The sequence below is a fragment of the Squalius cephalus genome (genome assembly GCF_949319135.1).
Source record: "Squalius cephalus genome assembly, chromosome: 12".
NCBI lineage: Eukaryota > Metazoa > Chordata > Actinopteri > Cypriniformes > Leuciscidae > Squalius > Squalius cephalus.
In genome coordinates this window covers 26,190,716-26,213,498 of record NC_137133.1, presented here as the reverse complement: position 1 = coordinate 26,213,498, position 22,783 = coordinate 26,190,716, and the positions used below count along the sequence as shown (strand labels likewise).

Here is a 22,783-nt window from a genome sequence, read left to right as displayed (position 1 = left end):
TCTGACCACATGACTTTCTCCCATGACTCCTCTGGATCATCCAAATGGTCATTGGCAAACTTAAGACGGGCCTTGTCATGTGCTGGTTTAAGCAGGGGAACCTTCCGTGCCATGCATGATTTCAAACCATGACGTCTTAGTGTATTACCAACAGTAACCTTGGAAACGGTGGTCCCAGCTCTTTTCAGGTCATTGACCAGCTCCTCCCGTGTAGTTCTGGGCTGATTTCTCACCTTTCTTAGGATCATTGAGACCCCACGAGGTGAGATCTTGCATGGAGCCCCAGTCCGAGGGAGATTGACAGTCATGTTTAGCTTCTTCCATTTTCTAATGATTGCTCCAACAGTGGACCTTTTTTCACCAAGCTGCTTGGCAATTTCCCCATAGCCCTTTCCAGCCTTGTGGAGGTGTACAATTTTGTCTCTAGTGTCTTTGGACAGCTCTTTGGTCTTGGCCATGTTAGTAGTTGGATTCTTACTGATTGTATGGGGTGGACAGGTGTCTTTATGCAGCTAACGACCTCAAACAGGTGCATCTAATTTAGGATAATAAATGGAGTGGAGGTGGACATTTTAAAGGCAGACTAACAGGTCTTTGAGGGTCAGAATTCTAGCTGATAGACAGGTGTTCAAATACTTATTTGCAGCTGTATCATACAAATAAATAGTTAAAAAATCATATATTGTGATTTCTGGATTTTTTTTTTTAGATTATGTCTCTCACAGTGGACATGCACCTACGATGACAATTTCAGACCCCTCCATGATTTCCAAGTGGGAGAACTTGCAAAATAGCAGGGTGTTCAAATACTTATTTTCCTCACTGTATATATATATATACATATGTATATAAATTCCCTCTTTAGTACAAGTCAAAGGTTTTACCTGCAGTAAACATCATAACTTGCACATGCAGTTCTTATCCGTGATAAAAAATGCAAATCAGTGTTTGTGTCCTGTATGTAGGGTTCCCAGCAGCGAGCTGCAGGTGTATTACGCCCCTCGCCGCACCTACAATGACTTCTTTGATGAACTCAACAGAAGAGGGGACACATTCTACGTGATCTCTTTTCGCCGGGTAAGTTGATCTGTCTTTTCATCTGTCTATCTGCTTTCTATCGGCCTGTGGCCACATATTGATTTTAGAGCCCACACAGCATCATAAAGGGACACTTGAGAAGGTTCCACCACAATAGAGCACATGGCCTGTCAGAGAATCTTCTAGCATGTGTTAAATCTTGGGAGGTCTTTATAAACACCTGTTTTTACAGTTTGTAAACTATCGTTCTTGTTTGAAATAAAACACACAGTGGGTCTTGTATTGCCACCTTGATTTTTAAAGATATACAAGGCAGTAAACTAATCTGTACGTTTTTTTTAATGTAAATTAAATTAGATTATATCACACTAATTATGCTGTACAAAATTTCAAAAGTTTTTGGTCAATAAGATTTAAAGAAACAAATACTTTTATTCAACAAGGATACATTCAATTGATCAAAAGAGACCGCAAGGACATTTATAATGTTACAAAAGATTTCTATTTCAAATAAGCTTTCTATTCATCAAAGTATCCTGAAAAATGATTTGATGTCAGATGACATGCATCATAGAACAATTACTCATTGGATTTGCCAAGTTTGTGAGATTCATGGCTTAGTGGCATAATTATCAGAATCTATTCAACAGGTTTGTTTGAGGCTGTTTGGATCAACCAAGCAAGACTCTGTCCTTTGTGTGGTCGTTGCAGCATTTCATGGACACATGCTACATTTTTTTTGCTGCATATTGTTGTTTATTATAGTGATTTTCAGTTTCAGATTTAACTGCCCCCCCATAATGTCACTTATTAATGCACATTTCTAGTTTTTATTTTAGCTAACAAATATCTTCCAGCTTTGTAAAAGGGGAAAAACTGAATCGACGAAGAGTTATTCAAATGAGTCAGGCCTAATTTTTTGTACAATGTACATGATCTTAAGATGGGCGTAATTTCAGTCAGACTGCATTTCTAGTAATCTGTTTCAGTCTAATTGCATGTCATCTTTCATCAGTTTCTTTATTCCTTGTATGTTTGAAGTCTTTTTTTTTTTTTTTTTTCATACACTCAGTATCTGCTTTTGATTATTCACTCAGAAGATTTGAATAATGTTGCCCGACATATTTGAAAAAAGTAATCTTAAATCTCTTTTGTTACGAAGGTAACAACGCACCCAAATTGAGACAAACTGCAATGGCTCAGCTCTGAAATTAGTGTTATCATATATTTCACCAATTTGCATGACAGTGCAATATGACAGTAGATGGTTATCACTCACCAGTTCATCCTGGTGATTTATTTTTTTAATGGCAAACAGGTCTTCACGTCTCTTTTTTGTGAAACTAAAACAAAGAAATGACTCATCATGTCAGTGACTCATAATTAGAAAATAAAGATGTTTTTGTGGACGCTACATTTTTTTCTGCCAGCGTTTTTTAAACGTCTTGATTTAAAGACTTTAAAATCAAAGTTGTCTTTTTTTGTGTTCATTAATATCAGCCCTGAAAATCAGCCCCATCTATGTGAGTTGAGCCAGAAGATGTTTGACTAGTTTGATCATAGTCAGTCACTGCCCTGTTTTCTGTGTTTCATTATGTCTCTAGGTTTGTTCACTCTTTTGGGAAGTCAGACTTTAAAAATATTGTCTCAGCTCCTCCAAAACATCCTCAGATTATGACCTCCATTTATGAACGTTAAAAGGTCAAAGCCTAATCCGTCAGATTTGCATTTCTGTCTGCCTACGATTCTAATGTGTGACCAATGTTGTTTAATAGTAATGTTGTAGTAATGTTCTAATGTTGTTTAATAGTAGTCAGATCATCAGTAGCCCCTTTCACACAGCACGTTGATCCCAGGAAATTGCCGCAAAATTGCTAGAGTGCCTTCTGTGTGAACGCAAACACGTCCCGGGATTGATGCCGGGATCGATGCAGGAATGGGGACCTAGTAACATTGCCGGGATCAGTCCCGGAACAAGCCACTCAGCAAACCTAGTGGCGCTACTGGGGAGTATGGACTTGTCTTCGTGTAGAAATTATGACAAATCCCGTTTTTTTTTTTCCAGTGTATTTTCCAATTTTTTCTTTTAAAGACAAAATGTTTTTTGTAGAAAACCTCAAGAGGGTTATTTATGGTTTATCACAAAACAAAGATTATGAAGAGGACATATGGATAGTTCATCCAAAATGAAAATTGGCACCTACCTTTTTTTATATAAAAGGAGGAGAAAAATAGTAATGAGTTCGAAAACATTGAGTAAATGAAACTTTTCCAACTATTTTGGGTGAACAAGTCTTTAGTTGAGTTTGACCATTTAACAACCCTAATTACAGCATTTTTAGTCTGTCAGCCATGAATCCCTGAACTACTGCTAGACACACTGGTGTCCTTTGACTTGTTAGATCAGCCTTCTTCTGAATTTTTTTTCAAGAATGTGTAGCTTAGAGAGGAGAGACAATCAGTTCAAATAAAGGATGAAAGTGATTGTTAATAATGAAAACTCTATTGAAGTTTTTTTTTTTTTTCATAAAGTTTTTGTTTATTTTGTTTCCTAGGTTTCTGGGCATGTGTGTCTTATTTAGGTTTGCTTTTGTGCAGTGAGCCCAGCATCCTTGTCTGGACTGTGCTTCTAACTTAATATTGCTATTTTCTTTTTTCCATTGAATCAAGCGGTCTGATCTCCCAGAGTTGCACTACAAACGTTCTCAAACTGTGCTAGGGATGTTTCTTGTTAATTGTTATCCTCATTGTAAGCCGATCACAATATCCTCAGTTTGCTGCTCCCTCTGAGCCAGTCACACTTCAGAGTTGACGAAAAGTTCATGTCTATCTGATGAGATGGTTAGTAACTGGCCCTTTTCAATCTTTATTTTTCTCTTTCACCTTCCCTCTCATTGGCACTAGTCATGAAGGCAATTGAATCGGAGGATCGCACCCACAGGTTTCAGGTCACTTGCTGGAGTACACAAAGAGAGAACGTGGCAACTTCTGTGCTCTTCCTAAAAGACCTCATTGTCATAATCTAGTCTAGGGAACCACAGTGGGCTGGAGAAGAGGGGAAAAAGCCAGAATGCTGTAACACAAATTTAATAATCTTTGAGCAACATTATGATGTATTTGGTGTTTTGTTTCTTTTTAATCAGAACCAGAATTGAACATTAAATGGATATTTCACCCAAAAGTGAAAAAATTGTCTTTGTTTACTTTACATTTCTTTCATTTAAAAGGCAATTACAATTGGAATCCATTGAAGAATAAAAGTAATACAGATTTGGAATGACATGAAGATCAATAATTAATGACAGGATTTTTATTTTTGGGTGAACTATTTGTGACTCATTGTGAATTCAGTTTTCTGCACATCTTTACTACAGTGACAACAGATGGTATTAAACGCTAACACATTTACTGAAGTCTACATGACACAAGACGTCACAAATCCATGACCCGTTTCCCATCCATCACACAGACATGAGTGTTATTATAATCTCCAGCTCCATGGCTTTCCTGTCCATATGGTTTCTGTCTTCAACAGGTGTGTGTCCTGACAGGTTCATGTCTCCGAATGTTACAGTTGAGTTGGACTAAATGTACATAATGTACATACATTTATTACCAGATTATAGGATTGTTATACGACACTCTCTAGCGCTTCAAGTTTAAACTTGTTTGCACTGAAATAAACTGGCTTCAGCAAATGTTATTTGCATATACATTACCGTTTGGGTCAGTATGATTTTCTTTTTTAAAGAAAAAAATGTATAATGGTTTCCACAAAAATATAAAGAAGCAACTGTTTTCATCATTATTAATAATAAGAAATGTTTTTTGAGAACCAATCCAGTGTAATTTATGTTCTCACCAAAGTAATAAACTCTCCCCATTCATGTGTTTTTATGGCTGTTCTTCTTTTGCTTATAGGATCACCTCCTTCTTCCTGCCAACAATCACAACAAAGGCAGCCGCCCCAAGATGTCTTTGGTCCTGCCGGCTATGAATTACAATGGTAAGAGAAAAGAGTTGTGAATCATCTTATTATCTAATGAATGAATTCGTCCTTGTCTCACTGCTTTTTAGCACAAAGAACATTTGACTTTGTGAAAGTGAAAGTGACACGTGACGGCCAAGTATGGTAACCCATACTTGGAATTTGACCTCTGCATTTAACCCATCCAAGTTAATGCACACACATTAGGAGCAGAGTAGTGAGTAGTTAACACACACACACTGCAAACGTGGATACACACCCAGAGCAGCGGGCAGCCTTTGTGTGGCGCCCGGGGAGCGATTAGGGGTTAGGTGCCTTGCTCAAGGGCACCTCAGTCATTTCCCACCAGTTCTGGAATCGAACCAGCAACCTTTGGGTTACCAGTCCAACTCCCTAACCACTAGGCCATGACTGCCCCATTGTTTTTTTGGTTTTTTTTTTGTGAAAGTGAAAGTGACACGTCAATGAATGAAACTCATTTCAAGTGCTCTGACTTGACATTTGATTTGACATATATATATATATATATATATATATATATATATATATATATATATATATATATATATATATATATATATATATATATATATATATATATATATATATATATATATATATATACATACATACATACATATATATACATACAGACCCTTTCCAAAAAATTAGAATATCATGGAAAAGTTTATTTATTTCCATAATTCCATTCAAAATGTTAAACTTCCATAGATTATAGATTCAGGGCCCACAACTTAAACGATTTCAAGTATTTAGTTGTTTATTTGTACATAATTTGGGCTTCCAGCTCATAAAACCCACGAAACCAGGATTTCAAAAAATTAGAATATTACATGAAATCACACAGTAATTACACAGTGATACCATGGTCATTGAACCAGGTTTTGGTTATTTTGGCAGTGTGGGCAGGTGCAAATCCTGCTGGAAAATGAAGGAAGCATGAAGTGCTCTGAAAATGTCCTAGTAGACGGCTACATTGACTCTGGATTTAATAAAGCACAGTGGACCAAAGGACCAAATTTTGCATCTCATTTGGAAACCAAGGTCCCAGAGTCTGGAGGAAGAATGGAGAGGCACACAATCCAAGATGCTTGAAGTCCAGTGTGAAGTTTCCACAGTCTGTGTTGGTTTGGGGAGCCATGTCATCGGCTGGTGTTGGTCCACTGTGCTGTCCACTCAACCATTGGACATCTACCAGGACATTTTCAGAGCACTTCATGCTTCCTTCAGCAGACAAGCTTTATGGAGATGCTGACTTCATTTTCCAGCAGGATTTGCATATATATATATATATATATATATATATATATATATATATATATATATATATATATATATATATATATATATATAGCATGTAGCATGTAGCATTATTATATTTTTGTATTATATTAATATTTTATACATGCATACACATGATGTATATTTACAAATGCATTCTACAGCTACAGGTTTTATTTTACCATGCAAAACAAATGCTTAGATAAACATAAAGCTCAGGAAAAAGCATATTTTGACAACATAATAATCAGTTATTAATATTTAGTTGACTCTCTCTTGTTTTTGCATGTGTTCATAATTTTCTTTGTATGACAACCTTGCCAAAAATTATGTTCACACAATTTGGCATGTTTCATTGCGTTATCACAAATAAAACAATTAAATCCGAGCACAACTAAGCAATATACTCACAAAATCTTTAAAAAAAAATTAATACTATTTGAATAAGGGGGTGAAGATTTTCCTAAGTCCTTTGCTAGACATTCCCTACTTAATTTCTCTCCTTATATTCATTGGCTATGGTTGCAGTTATTTCCATACTGGGAATCTCAGGAAGGGTCACTCAGGGAAATGTCTGAGGGTGGACAGGCTTTTGTGAAAGATTAGAGTTTAAGCCTTTTAGAAAGAGAATAATGATAGAAGTATAGACATTCCTATTATGATTGTGTTAATACCTCATGTCAGGGTCCTTGGCAAACAAATGGTGTACACATCAGGACAAATGCCCCTACTTTTTAGTAGTTATCTCATAGTTCCTTGTTTGTGTCTCTCTTCTAGTGTATGCAATCATGAGACACACTTTAACTTGTCGCAGTCATTAGGATGGATTTCAAACCTGTTTTTAAATCTGTCTGAAATCTTTCCGACTAGTCGTCAGGTGTGCGCACTGTCCCAACGAGCTAGCCACAGCGGATAAAATTGTGAGAAAGAAATGCACTGAAAAGCAGAGTTTAAAACAATCTCTCCAAAAATGAGGGCATTTGATCCAAGTTGTTTAATGACAAGAAGAATAAACATTCTTGTTGCTATGTGCGTGAGTTTTTCTGTGAGAATGCAGTCTCGGAAGAGCATAATGTTGTAATTGACGCACAGTCTTTGATTAGTGAGGCTCACCAGAAAACAAGAAACCTGCCATATCTTAAAGATCATAGCCTTGAATTGTTTATGTAACCCAAATCTAAGTATTCCCTCTTGAGAAGACAGTTGAGCATTGTGTACACTGAATCAGTTTTGTCTGGCTCCATCCTGTTTTGATTTAGAAATGCATGTTCAGTGTTGGCTCTCACATGGTTTTATTACAAGAACAACTTTTGGACATCACAGAACAGAAGTTGGTATTTTTGGAAATTGCCCCCAGCTGATTCCGTTCTGTTCTACATGCTTAAGATCGTGTTTGGGTTCGGGGTGTTTTCCACAACGGGGATGGAGGAAAAATCTTTCAAGGTTGTTGATTTCTTAAAAAAAAGTTTTTTTTTCTCCGTCAATTTCAATAATTTCATGTTTGGTTTGAAACATAACTGTTGACTGTTGTTGCAGTGCCTGGCAGAGTCAGTACATATATTATCTGTTCTCTTTCACTCTCTTCCCTGTGGGGAAGTGAGTCAGCATTATAATCGTTTGTGAATGTTGAAGATGATGACCGTCATAATATTCCCCTTTCTTTCTTTGTTTGTGCACTGCATACGTTTTCGAAGAAGTCATATCAGTGAAAGGCATTGCTTTATTGTCAAAAGCCTAGTTAAAAAGCCTAATTCTGGAAAGAATAGTTCACCCAAAAATACAAATTTTGCAATTTACTCAACCTTCTTGTTGTTTCAAATGGACACAAAAATATTTTTTGTCCAGTTCGTAGACAGTTCATAGTGACTGACGACATGCAGCTTATGTATTATATTCAGTCTTTTGAAACCATCTATAGCTCTTTGTGCAGAAACATCTGAAAATACATTTACTTATCTTTTCCTCCAGTGAACTGTTAACTCACAAATCACTGTGACTGGATCATTTAGTCAGTTTGTTGAATTGATTCATTCTTTTGAGATGGTTCTTTTTATCAAGGAACTGGTCACAAATCAGTATATTTATAACAATATAATTCATAACAAATCAGAGTTTAAAAAAAATTTGGCCGAACTATTCCTTTTAGGCGTTAAATATCAACCATTTTGGGGCAAGCCACTGCTGTTACAGTATGGGGGAAATGTGAGTTTGGCTGGAACCTAAAAGGTTCACAACCACATTCTCATCCGGAATTTACCCTTGAGTCCACATGTTGCCTTAATCAGTGGTTTAAATGGTGTTTGGAAAGTCAGGCCTAGAACCAGACATATCCAAAGGGAATTCACCTAACGAAAAGCCTTTTGTAAGAATGGAAAATTACATTTCTGACATATTGGAAACTTACATATAGGATGGAAAAGATCATTTTTTAAATATGTGATGATGTGTACAGCTCAGCAGTTCAGTGTCATTTTAGTGCTTGCAATGAAATACAGTGAGACGATTGCTATAACCCATCATCTATGATGATTTCTGCAGCACTGCTGGGTTTTTTTTTAAAAGCACCTGTGAAAATACACATTCTGTGACATTTTTGACTTTATTCTATTTCATTGTGGTAGTATCAGAGATGGATGGGAATATTTTGGTTTCAGAAAGACTGGAAGACAGTTAAGTTTACTATAAATCACCGCTTCTGAGATCATCATTGTGGTTGTGCGGCTGAAGCACTCATCAGGAACGACTAAGTGTAGGATGCGTAAATGTATTCACCAGCAATGGCTGGAAAAGTGCTTTAGATTGACCTACCGTGATACTCTCCAGCCTATAAAGTTTTTATCAGTGCTTGAGTCTGCTGTAAAAGTCACTAACCTGCCACCCATATGCTGTGCATACATGTGAAGCTCTCTCATCTTTTTTGGTATAGAGAGCTGTCCTTATAGAATATAGGCATAGAACATCTGCAGTGAGTGTAAAGCATCATGCTTTTAATGCTTCCTTACAAAATAATCACTGCTTGTGTTTGACGAGCACTTTTATGAGTCTGTCAAAACATGGGGAAAGAAGTCGCAACCTGACCTGTGTTAGTTAAACCAAAGCTTGATCAGTATTGCTTACTACATATTTTAGAACAGTCTCAATGGATGAATCTAATAGGAGTGTTAAATCTGTACTTAATTACCAGTAGATTTTGATAAATGTTAATTGGCATTTACCCATTTACTTATGTAAATGCATTCTTAAGCATTGTTTGGGTTTCTGAATTATGCTGTACATTGGGGTTAAATTCTGTCGTTTTTAAATTTGCTATGTAATAGAACTATGTTAATATTTTGACTCTGACTTGACTTTCCACGATGATGGAAAACTTGGAAATATAAAAGGAATTTTAAAATTGTGATCTCCAGGCCTGGAAAAGTTATAGAAATTAGTAAAATCTTAAAAAGTTTCTATTGTAAATATAATAGTTTATATTTTTGCTTGACTCTAAAACATTTCATTTCTTATATATTGCAATTGTCTGAGACTTTGACAGTGTCAATAAAATAAAAATCCAAAATGTTTAATCCAATTTTTTTTTTTAATCCATTGTGTTGGGACTGCAATGTTGGCAGTTGGATTTTCAGTCATGAAATTTCATTACTATTTTGCACAAAGATCTTCAGAAAAATACAATCTGTACACTAATACACTACCGTTCAAATGTTTGTGGTCAGTACAATTTGTTAATGTTCATCAAGGCTTATTTACTTAAAAATACAGTAAAACAGTAATAATGTGAAATATTATTACAATTTGAAAAATAAGCTCCTCTATTTTCTGTATTTTCTATTTTAAAATATATGATGGCAAAGCTGAATTTTCAGCATCATTACTCCAGTCTTCAGAAATCATTCTAATATGCTTATTTAGTGCTAAAAAACAAAAACATTTCTTATTATTATTATTATTATCATCATCAGTGTTTAAAACAGTTGTGCTGATTAATATTTCTGTGGAAACTGTGATTATTACTATTATTATATATATATATATTTTTTTTTCAGGATTCTTTGATGAATAGAAAGTTCCAAAGAACAGAAGAATAGAAATCTTTTATGTTATTATATATGTATTTACTGTCACTTTTGATAAATAATGCTATCTTGTTAAATGGAAAAAAGTATTACCTTTAAAAAAAACAAAAAAAACTTTGGAATGGTAGTAAGTATAGCTCTCTTTTCTTTTTTTCATGTGGGAGTCGTAATCTCTTGAGTTTACTGCCATGTTAAATGTTAAATGCCAGCGTGTGACTAACCTCTAAGAACTATGTGTGAAAGGAGCCCCTAAAATGCCTCTTAACCTCTCCGGGCCGCCCAGCACATCACCTGCATTTCTTTTTACACAGAACTGAGCACCAAGTGCTGTTTCATACAACTATTTAATTTCTCCTTTGCTAATACAATTACTTTTCTGTCTCACTTCAGAGAGCGTCATAAAAGACAAAGAGTTTGAGGTGATGATGCAGATCGACTGTGAGGTCATGGACACCAGGATCCTCCACATCAAGTCGTCTAGTATTCCGCCCATATTGCGGGTCAATCAGACGGACACAGGCTCTTTCTATCACGCGGCTCCCAGCAACAACCAGCCGGCCGCCCCAGTTGGAGTCCTCATGGGTTCTTCTTAGTCCCAGCAATCCACTAATCCACCATTTTTTTGTGAATCAGCCAGTTTCCCCCACCATCATCTATTTGGTTTCATAATAAGCCTCTTCTTTTCTTTTTTTCCTATTCGAGTGACAAACCAAGATCTTGGTAATCTACTACCAAGATCCCCCAAGATAATTGATTGAAAATTTATCTTAAAGTTACCTCTTCAAAATGCATCAAGTGGGCCATTCAATACTAATGAAAATCAAATTACAGTCTTTATTCCAGGCTATTGTTTCCAGAGACTACTGTTACACATCTATCATCAAAGGCATCTACATTTACATTTATGTATTTGACTTAAAGCGCATTCAAGATATACATGTCTTTTCAGTTTGTGCGCCCTAGAAATTGATCTCACAACCAACTCACAAGTGTTGTTGATGCCATGCTCTGCCAACAGGAGCATTCATCTACCAAATCTCCCAAACCAAAGTGCAATTGGGCTCAATTATTGAACTCTTCTCTGCTATGTGGTAGCTGTCAGGGATTTGTCTTTGATTTTGTTTGCACTGTGCTTTTTTTGTTTATAAAATGTATTGAAATATATATGAAGTTTTGTACCAAGCTTGTTTGGTGCACCTTTAATGGTCATATTCAACTAACTATTCTTCAATACTATCCTCAAACAACCCATCTTGGTTGTGAATTGTGTGCTTTTTGTGAAGTTTTTTTTGTTTTGTTACGACAACTGTTGAATAGAAAAGTAAGAATTTATTATTTCCCTTTTGTGTCTGTGAATAGAGGCATTTTGTATCATTTTCTTGCATTTTCCATTCTTTAGACTAACTGATCATTTGGATCTGATTAGAGATTAGGCAACATCTGTCAGTTCTTTTATATATTTTAAGACCTCGTGTTTATCTTAGTGGCTTGATCACACTTTTAATGAGGTGTACTTGACATAAAAATTCAGTTGTTAACAACCGCTGGTTAATTTGAAGTTGTAGAAGAGACATTATTAATGCTAATATTTTACCTCATCTGTCCTTGTATACTATGTATTCGTCTCTATTATTCTTGCCTATTTAGATGTTCGCTCTATTCTTGTATTGTTTAGGATGCCGTAGTCAGTTATCACTTTGAAAGCAGTGTAATTATTAGCTTGTCCTATCCAACCTGCTGTCACTTTCAAAGAACCATTCCCCTTCAAAGATAAACTTGCCTGTGCCGACCAATCACCATTAGAACTCCTAGAGGGTTGTAGGATTCTTCATTTGAATTTCACAGATTATAAAAACTCAGGTGGAGCTTTGTTCTCAAAATCTGAATGATTATTAGAGTATTTAGTGAGAGAAAATATCACATTTCGACCACATTTCAGTAGAAATGTCTGTTGTGTTCATAATTGGTTTGAAACATGAGTTAATACTCTTAATTTCATCAAATCCCCTTTTCCCTTTGAGCAATATTTTTTATGTTTAATATATTTAATTTCTGCATTTTTGGAAATACTGTTTGTTTGTTCACGCAGTGAAAGAAATGAAAGGAATTTGTAACAAAGTAATAAACACTGGACTCAAGGTTGTGGGTGAATTGTGTGCATCTTCTGTCGGCAGAGTCTTAAGTCTTAATTTGCTCTCTGAAATTGAAGGTTTGTTTAAATGTGGGGTCTGAAGCGCGGTAACATGTTAATTATAGGTCATTTCAAAGGCTGGGGTAAACAATGTTTTTGGGTTCAACTATGGTATGGTTGTTTGTCTAGATTTAGCTCTGTGGATCAAGGGGTTTACAGTGTAGTATTTTGCTCTTATCTAAGTGTCCAATGAGAAGATCTGTGCTGAGAATACACTCGCTCAACATCATCAATATGAAAAGAAGACCATATTCCATAAATCTTAATTCAACTCATTTTATTGCAGCCATTTTTTCTTATTTTGACAGAGATTTGAATTTATTTGGTGCTAGAAGAGTTTAAAATGAAATTGCAATAAAATATGCATAAAAAGATTACAAACAGTACTGTAATTTGATCACATGTATCAAATGTACTGATGAAATAAAACAACAAAAATGTGCCCTGAACACTGTCTACTCTTGCTTTTACTGAATTTATAGTTGTAAACTATATTTTTATATATCCATGTGATAAAAGCAAAACAAAAAAACTTTGAGATATTTATGAAAATACAAATTGTGTTTTTTACATTCATCAATCCCATGGTTTTAGCTTTTATATTACAGTATATACAATGTATTCTACAGGATTTAAGAATACAACACCTCAAAACTTCATAATTCTGTCATTCAGGTACAGCTATAAACATAAAGAGGTCCGTTTTCATAGTGCAAAAGCAAGCTGCAATATCTAAAGAAATGACCATCAATGCAAACTGCATAAAGCTGCATTATATGAGTGTTTTTCTTAGTTTTCGCCATACATGTAAAGATATGGGTACGTTTTTACACTTTGAAAACATAACAGTATATTAATAAGTACATTAAACTACATGGAGTTAATACAAGCTGAGTGAACTGATCCACAATCCACAAACACATTAATGGTTTCTCCTTTTCTGTGCAAAGAACGTATTTGCTCTGCCGTCAGGGTCTACAGTGGGTCTACATAAGCAAACTGAACATTATAAGTGACCTGATGTCCGTTATCCCAGGCGTACAGCACCCTCTCCTTGGGGTTGTAATCGATCTGAGTGATGTAAGTATAGTTGTTGCTAAAAGGCAGGTGAGGAATCACCTGAGTGTTGGTGTGGGTGTCGAAGGCATAGGACAAATTGGTGTCGTACTGATTGTAGCTCTCCGTCGCGTAAAGAACGCCGCACACGATGAAGCAGTTACCATAGCGATTGCGCCGGAGCCCGGTCCTCCAGGTGGTTTCACGCTTCATGCTCAGATCACTAGGGTTCAGGCGGCTCAAGACGATCACTTCCTGCAAGAAGCCTTCGTCGTCCAGAGCTGGGTAGATCACCCAAAGTCCGCTCTCATCAACGGCCAGATCCATGTCTGAGTTTCCTCTCCATCTCCACGCAGACACGTCGTCATTATCAAACACTGCATCGTGCAGCATGGTCCAAGCAGCCACGTAACGCAACCGCAGGTCGTACTTAATAATGTCTCGAGAGAATGCACGGTTGTAATAGAAAGCTCCTTTGTAGACAACGTGGCCGGTGCCGATCCAGTTATAAGGCAGCTTGTAGGAGTTAGTGAAGCGGCCTTGAATGAAAATAAGAAAATGAATCAAGTAAAATTGCTTATTTGTGCAATGTGTGCAATTTGAATTAAAGAGAGATACCTTGTTTGAAGACATCCATGTTGCGGAATTCCAGTAGGTTGTTGCCATAGTAATAATTTGTGACATAGATCTTGTCATCTTGAGCCAGCGGATCCTTCATCCAAGCGCCCTCATTACGACCATATGTGTTGTGTGTGACGGGCTGTGAAATTGTGGCCAAGGTGTCCTTACATATTCCTGCAAACAAAACCAAACCATTCACAATTACGTTGGTTTGAATCTTTTTTATGCTAAACTATGCACATTCAGTGCAGAGACCCCATTCTGAATTTAACTTTGACATTAATATAACTCTGATTTAAGTAATAATGGAAAATGTTTTGCATACATATACTGTACATATACTGTATATACATGCATACAAGAACATCATAAAGCTATACCTGGCTTCTTTTGAGGTTCTTCTCCAACGTTCTGTTCCACCACAGTTTTTACAGCTTTCTCTCGGTCTATCTGCTCCCCTCCCACTACTACTTCCTCTTCATCCTCATCCCAGCTTATGCTATATTTGCGTTTGCTAGGTTTGCCTGTTATTGTTGTTGTGGTAGTTCCTGTAGTTGTCATCAAAGACGCCACTGAGGTTAATGTCTGTTTAGGACTCTTTTTAGGTAAGTAGGTAACTGTCTTGCTTTCAGTGACATGTGGCGTCACAATGGTGGCAGCTGTGCTTGTGTGAGCAATTATTCCCAATGAGCTTTCTGTGACTGTTAAAGTGTTTGAATGAGGAGTTGGTGATGGTGTTAATCTTCTAAGTGTGCTTTCAGAATAAAAAAAAGGTTTCCCAGCGTGAAAGGCATCTTCTTTCAGATTTTCTTTGGTAACAGTCCCACTTTCGTTTACAGAAGATACAGATGTTTCCTTTTCAGCAGTCCCGTTGGTCTGTTCTGTCACGGTTGGCTCTGCAGCCGCCACTTTAGCAGCAGCTGCTGTGACTGACTCATTTGTTTTTATGTGGCCCAGATTGGATGACCTGACCAACATGTTTTGAGCTTGTCTTACAGATGGAGTTGTGGGCTTCACGTTGCTTGCCTCCATTTTTTTGACGATGGTTTGAGGTTTGGTATGTTCCTTGGGGATGGTGAGCTTCAAATGATCTATCACAGCAGGTGTCGGTGTGGTAGAGTTGTCTGTGGTGGAACGACTGGTTTGAGCCTGAACGGATATCGGTTCAGTAGGCGTCTTATTCGGCAGGGCAGAGTCCAACAGTCCAGTAAATGGAGTTTGAAGGCCATTTCGTGCATCTCCTCCTTTTGAAACTTCACTCTTGGGTTTTGGTCGGACAGACCATGCCTTGATAATCGGCCTAAAGTGGCGTGCTTTGTGATGAAGGAGCTGCTCGTCGGCAAAAAGATCAATTGGGCTGTCACCACTCTGACTATCATCTACTGCAATGAAGAACAAATCATTTTATATAGTAGCCTAGAAAACAAATCTCAACTTCTCTTTCTGAGAACTTTCAATTAGGCTGAACCATATATAAAAATAAAATTGATATTGCAATATGGCTTAGTGCGACTGACAAACCTATATAATAAACATATACAGTATGCTACTGGACTCAAAAAGTGCAGCTCATCATATATAATTCAGTGTTTCACAGTCTCAGATCAGCTTAGTTTATTTACTTTGAATGATTCATTTCCAAATAGAGCTATTCAATTCATTCAAGTAATTTTTTTCCAATATAGTGCAGTCCTAATTTTAATGTAGATTTTGAAACCAGTTATACTTACAATTCTCCTCTGTGTCTGTCTCATCCATCGGGTCAGATTTATAGTATGTGATGCCCCTAACAATTAATTTTGGTTGCTTCTCCCTTCCCTGGCGCTCTTGTTCTTGCAAAGCTGCGACGGCCTTGTTTAAGTCTGATCCACTGCTCTTCAGAAGATCTCCCACAAACTTTTCCTCGTATTTACTCTGTTTAGTACATCAGAGGACACTGTGTTACTGCAGCCATTAAAGGTAGGCAGTTGTTTTTATAAACACTTTTTGTTATACTGGTTGAAACACTCTTTACATCCTGATAGCAATCAATGATAGAAGTGGTCTAAGTATTAACATTTTTTACATATATCTTCTGTGGGAGTCTCAGGACCAAAAAATGTAATATTATGTGTTATGTGTAATGTTATGTGCTATGAGACATGAGGTAATTTAACGCCATCTCTCGTGTAGACTCTGCTGTGCTCTGCTGTCTCATGTCTTTTGGAGGAAGCATGGCTTTGGAGAAAGATCTCTGAAGGGAGGGTGGGATCTTATGCTTTGAAAGCTATTGCTAGTCTCTCCGAATTTGCCTACCCTACCTTTAAGACGTGATTCTTAAAAGGGTTACTTCACCCCAAAATTTACAGTACTCGCTCTCATGTCATTCCAAATCCATAACTTTGGTTAATCTTTGAAACACAAATTAAGATATTTTTAATGAAACCTGAGAGGTTTCTGTCCCTCCATTGAAAGTCCAGGTAAACACAACTTAAAAGAGCCAAAAAGGTTAAACAAATAAATATCTTTATATCTTTATATATGTTTTGAAGATTAACCAAAGACTGATGGGTTTGAAACGACATGAGGGTGAATGATGACATCATTTTTATTTTGGGGTGAACTATCCCTTTAGCAGATTAATATATAGATCATCTTTGATAGTCCAAGTCATTTGGCTCTTTTCATGCCAAATTATGTAAGAGTTGACAGCAGGATAAATTAATAAGAGTTTCAAAACACAACATGAGGTCACTTTTGACTCTGAGACAGATCCTAAGTAAATAAATAAACGTCCGCAGCAGGTGGGCCATTTCACTTTGTGGCTAGCATAATGTTTGGATTGTTCCACTGTTATGTATTGGACATGATAATTATGTAATGCAACATTTGTTTTAAATAGCTCCTCCCACCTCTGTGTGTCGAAAAGCAGCTGCTTCGTCATTCTGCTCCCTCAAACTCGTCCTCTTCTGCTGCTGTTCTGAGGACAGATTTGTAGGTGAGGATGTGGGTGACTGTGGGCTCGGAGAGGTGCTCCTTGTGTTCGACTTCTCCTCGGTCTGGTTGTTTAAGACCATCTATCAATAATAAAACACATCAATAATGTGTTTAAAAAGTATAAGATAGGAAAACAAAGGAAACAACACTTACTTTTTCTATTGTGTCCATGCGATCAAGAAGCTTGGTGGTGACTGAATGCAATTTCAATAGGTCCATGCCATAGAAGGAACCCTCCAGCAATTCCAGTATAGTTGACAGCTGTAACAATGAAGTAAATTCCATCATGGCAAGAGCTGATCTTATTTTAGAATAGGAAACGTTATGCATTGTTATCCTGCCATATTCTGGTATATATAAGAGATCCAATTTCAGATATGGTCACCTTGACATTATCTTTCCCAGCCTGTTGCAGCTTCTTCAAACGGAAGTCACCCTCACAGGGGTTTAGAGCCGACGGAGGTGCAATGCATTGACATTTGCAGTGGGGTCCTGATGTGATGGTCTCCACCGTATAGAAATCCTGAGGCGTCGCGTGACCGTCCCGGATCCGCTGACACGCGCTCGCGCTTAGAGGTCTGACAACACATTTACAGCCACAGTCAGAGCCTTCCGAAAGCGCTTTCACTTTGTCATAATCACCCAGCAGCTACAAAGAAAAGAGGACGGATGCATTTTCCAGCAAGCAAAATCACCGCACTTTGTTGCAATGTAAAATATCTGACTAATTGTTTGTATTTTGGATCTTTTTTTTTTTCAATTACCAACGTTGTCTGTTAATTTAACTGGAACATTTATAATAACTTTCATTAATAACATTAACAAAATTATTCGCATTCAAAATAGTGTGCATTTAAAAAATAAAAATAAAGAAAGAAAAGTTTTTTTTCGTAAGCACTAAGCAGCCTAATTTTCGATTCGTCTCGCGGAACCGATTGTCACCGATGGCACAACTAGCAATTACAGTTTTTAAACAAACCAAAATTTTACGATATGTGTAGGCCTTTACGATAAACAATGTCATTAGGCTACTTATTTTGTATACCGTCCGATCCCAGCAAACATTGGTCCGACCGACGGCAACGTCGTGTCCCTGGCCAAAAATAGTCGCGGTAGGACGGCATAAATCGGTAAAAATATGTAACACAGAACATTTCCTAAAAATGCATTCAGATACATTTGTACATGTCTACAGTTCTCTGGGGTTGCATGTATAATTGTTATTTTGACTTTTAGCTACGTGTAGTTCAATATAGTGTATCGGGTGAGAGGACGTCACCTGGCGACGTCTTTTACACGTGCATTTATAGTCCATCATGACCCTCCATCATGGAATCCTTGTGAAATATGCAAAAGCTGTGCTTAATCCTTGCATGGTTAATACTGTAAAAATTAATTTAATTGCCCAAGTAGTTTTTAAGAGGTTGTGAAGACGTCCACTGACGTCCTTTACACGTCAAGGCTGTGAATAGACGTCCACTGATGTCTTTTACACGTCTAGTCAAGCAAGACAGAAAAAAAAAAAACAGGAATTATCTTTATGAAATACACGAATTGTATACAAAGTAAATATATTTACTTTATCTTGTTTAAATAAATTATAATCACACAGTTCCTAGTGTGGTTAAGTGAATGCAAAGCCTCTGCATTCTAGTCATTATTTCAACCTGTAGCCTACCTGATAGGCTACGTTGTGTGGGTTTTTTTTTTGTGTGTTTTTTTATGGAATGTATGCATATACATGTAAAACAGAAATATATCTGGTCACCATTTATGTCTGAGTTGGATGTAATTGCCAAAACTGTGCTGCCAAGATGTAACAAAATATCTCCCGACATTACCAAATCCCGCGATAGGTTAGATTATCTCACGAGATGTTAACGCGTTTTCCCCATAGACTCACTCCGGAACACTGAAATTTGAACAACCACGGAGAGAGGAGGAATTGAGGCCCATATTATTAGAAATCTACTGTTGGGTACATTTTGTATTATTAGATTCACGTGCTAGAGTTTTACTTGTTTGACATGAATGAACCGAAAGAAATGATGCCCACATTGTCAACTGAAATTGGCTAACTGAGTTTGTCTAAAATTAGCTAGTAGGCTAAAAGTTAATTTGAACTTATACAACGGTATACCATAGTATAAAGTATGTTTAATGATACAGTCAGAGTTATTACTGTAAATTATTAATGTAGCCTTTTGAGAGTTTCTTTCAGAAAGTAAATTATCTGAAGTAGAATGAAATTAGCTGGATTTGAACATGTATGTTTTCAGTAACTGCTTTAAAAATATTTTGTAATTTTAGAATTGCTAAACATGTCTATTCAGGGGACATCACAGCCCACCTGTCTTTATCAGAAATGTCCTGTTCACTTTCTCACTGTTACACACCTAGTTAAAGGGTTAGTTCACCCCAAAATGAAAATTCTGTCAGTAATTACTCACCCTCATGTTGTTCCAACCGCGTAAAACCTTCGTTCATCTTCGGAACACAAATTAAGATATTTTTGATTAAATCTGAGTGCTGGATCACTTCTCCATTGGCTGCTAGGTGACCGAAACTTGCTGGCCCAGAAAAGTTATTAAAGAGATCGTTAATATAGTCCAAGTGACTCCAGTGGCTTAATCTTAAGTATATCAAGCAACGAGAATACTTTTTGTGCGCAAAAACAAACAAAAATAACGACTTTATTCCACTTTTCATTTCCTTCTCTCTGGGCCTCTAGTTGGTTCACGTAGTGTTTTTGCGTAGCGCGTCTGTGTTGCACGTCACCACGTAGGCTCACAATTGGCCGAAGGTGGTCATGTGTGTGATGCGTGTTGACGTGCAACACAGACGCGCAGCGCAAAAATACTACGAGGCCCAGAGAGAAGGAAATGAATAGTGGAATAAAGTCGTTATTTTTGTTTGTTTTTGCGCACAAAAAGTATTCTCGTCGCTTGATATACTTAAGATTAAGCCACTGTAGTCACTTGGACTATATTAATGATCTCTTTAATAACTTTTCTGGGCCAGCAAGTTTCGGTCACCTAGAAGCCTATGGAGGAGTGAGACAACTCTCAGATTTAATCAAAAATATCTTAATTTGTGTTCCGAAGATGAACGAAGGTCTTACGCGGTTGGAACAACATGAGGGTGAGTAATTACTGACAGAATTTTCATTTTTGGGTGAACTAACCCTTTAAGGGTCTTTCTCAAGGGCACCACAGTGGTATTGAAGAGGCAGGGGACAAATGCTGTTTTGAATTTAGCTGAAGACCATAAAAATATTTTGAAAATAAGTGCATGTCATTTACCTCAAATTTTTAATTTTCATTTATTTTAAAAATAAATATATTCTCTTCCCTTAGATGCTGTGAAGGGGTGGAGCCCACATGCTACAGACACTGAAATTGATGCAGCAATGGCAGAACACCTGAAACACGCTCCAGGAAGAGCTGGGGGTGGTGGATACAAAAAATGAGCCAAACAATGTGTTTAAGGGATAGTACACCCAAAAATGAAAATTGTCATCATTTACTCAACCTCATGTTTCAAACCTGTATAACTTTCTATGCTAAACACAAAGATATTTAGAAGAATGTTTGTAACCAAGCAGATGTCGCTTCCCATTAATAATCATTTTTTCTCCAATAATGGTAGTCAGTGGATGCTCTATTTGCTTGGTTACAAACATTCTTCAAAATATCTTCTTTTGTGTTCAGCAGAAGAAAGAAACTCATACAGGTTTGGAATTTGGTGAGTAAATTACATAATTTTCATTTTTGGGTGAACTATCTTTATATAATAATTCAGTATTTTGCTATTGGTATTTAGTTTGGTTAACAAATCGAGAGCTTAGAATTATAAGGTTCTATCTCCGTTTATTGTAGTTTATTGAGGATCAAAGTTTTTAAACTCGGTTTATGTTTTGTGAGATGGAACCTTTTATTTTATTAATAACTACTAACAAAATATTTTTTTTACAAAAATAACACCACACAGGCATTAATAAACACCTAATGAATCAGATTGTCAAAAACTCAATTTCGACCAAAAGTGGAGATGGAACCTTATAATTCTAAGCTCACGAAATGTTAAACATTGAAAAAAATAAAGAGAAATTTTGGCTGTTCAAGATCAATAAAATGTTGTGCTTAATCAGAACATGCTTCTTTTTTGCTTATGTCCACAAATAATGTGTTATTGTTTTTGATGTACACCACGTGATTAAAACGTTTTATTGACGTTCAGGTCTGACTGGACCAATTTTGGACCTTTTTAGAACCTTTGTCAAGATGTGTAGGCTAAACCTCAAGACTTGATTGTCTTTCACGATGTTACACAATAGGTGTGTGATTATTTTATATGCAGGCTTTTACACTTAAATTATGCAGCAACACATTTAAACACATATGACGACGCATTTAGACGTCCATGGACGCGCAGAAGAGACGTGGAATTCACGGCCAGAAAAGACGTCGGTTCAACTTCCATTTTGGAACTATTTTTCAACCATGACGGGACGTCTCGGACGGACGTTTTTTCAACGGTCATTAAACGTCCAAATGTTTGCTGGGCTGTTGCTATGGTTACTTCCTCAGGAGAACCCAACTCCAGATATCTACAAGCCTTTATATTAGGGCCTAGGCTATGGACTGATTTTCTTTAACTTTTCTTCAAGAATGCTGTTGAGACGAGCCAAAAACTGAATACTTGTAAGTTTCCCCCAATTCGCACCCTGTATTCAAATAGTTAGAAATATCATAACTTAGGCATAGGCTAGGCTACTTGATTCATATAATTATTTGATTCATAATAATAATAATAATAATAATAATAATAATAATAATAATAATAATAAAATATAGGATAGTCTTACTTGAATTTACATCAAAACCATATATGTTCGGCATTGTGCAGAGATTGTTAATAACTTATTAATGAAAGTTATGACGTGTAATTAATTGCAGATTATAGGTTAAAGAAACTGCAGTGGAATATAATTTCGAGCGCTGGTGAAAAGTATCTTACCTGACTTAATATATTTTCATGATTATCTATTTCAACTTGCATTGTGTCATTTTGTTCCTTTGTCTTCTCCAGAAGTCGCTGGTGTGATTTCGGGGCGGCTGAAGTGAGAGCAAATGCCATGAGCCATAAAACCCACCAAATTCCCATCTCGGTCATAATGCAAGGTGTTTGATATAATCCTTTCAAACATATGGCACTTTAGATTGTGCGTTCAAATTGGGCTTTTCCTCTTCAAAAACGATACACCGCCAAACACATCTCCATTTGCACTGCCCTCCAGATGAAAAACTAACTGAAGCGGGATGAGGTTTTGCAAAAGTCCAGAAGGTAAATTCCAGATGAGGACAGGTGCTGGTCCTCAGCATGAAACTGGACTGAGAAGACGCAGCAGTGACGTGATAGCCTATTTGAGCTGAAATGAGGGGGCTGGATGGAGGAGAGTACGCACTGAGCACGCTGAACGCTGAAGTCATGCACACTAGTGGCGTGACTTCTGTTTCTAGTCTTCATAACTAG

General features: G+C 36.8%; 2 protein-coding genes across 4 annotated transcripts in view; one reads left to right on the top strand and one right to left on the bottom strand.

The window, feature by feature from the left end:
• The window catches only part of atf6 (activating transcription factor 6), a 62,624-nt gene extending 50,572 nt beyond the window's left edge, over window positions 1–12,052 (top strand). The window contains exons 14-16 of the mRNA XM_079887743.1: window positions 966–1,077; window positions 4,960–5,044; window positions 10,795–12,052. Of these exons, the coding sequence (XP_079743869.1) occupies window positions 966–1,077; window positions 4,960–5,044; window positions 10,795–10,997 (400 nt within the window). The 3' untranslated portion in view covers window positions 10,998–12,052. The remainder of the gene's footprint in view (window positions 1–965; window positions 1,078–4,959; window positions 5,045–10,794) is intronic.
• Window positions 12,053–12,445: 393 nt separating this feature from the next.
• Window positions 12,446–22,777, bottom strand: olfml2ba (olfactomedin-like 2Ba). 3 transcript variants are annotated; one of them, XM_079887740.1, is made up of 8 exons: window positions 22,268–22,777; window positions 17,634–17,897; window positions 17,402–17,509; window positions 17,164–17,328; window positions 16,003–16,186; window positions 14,653–15,654; window positions 14,270–14,446; window positions 12,446–14,190 (listed from the first exon to the last, which is right to left on the bottom strand). In XM_079887740.1, the coding sequence occupies exons 1-8, from the start codon at window positions 22,421–22,423 to the stop codon at window positions 13,571–13,573; spliced, it is 2,676 nt and encodes an 891-aa protein (XP_079743866.1). In that variant the 5' UTR covers window positions 22,424–22,777; the 3' UTR covers window positions 12,446–13,570. The 3 variants fall into 3 exon arrangements, with proteins under 3 accessions (XP_079743866.1, XP_079743867.1, XP_079743868.1); XM_079887741.1 differs by having other exon boundaries at window positions 14,653–15,651; XM_079887742.1 differs by having other exon boundaries at window positions 17,634–17,826.
• Between the last annotated feature and the right edge of the window lie 6 nt (window positions 22,778–22,783).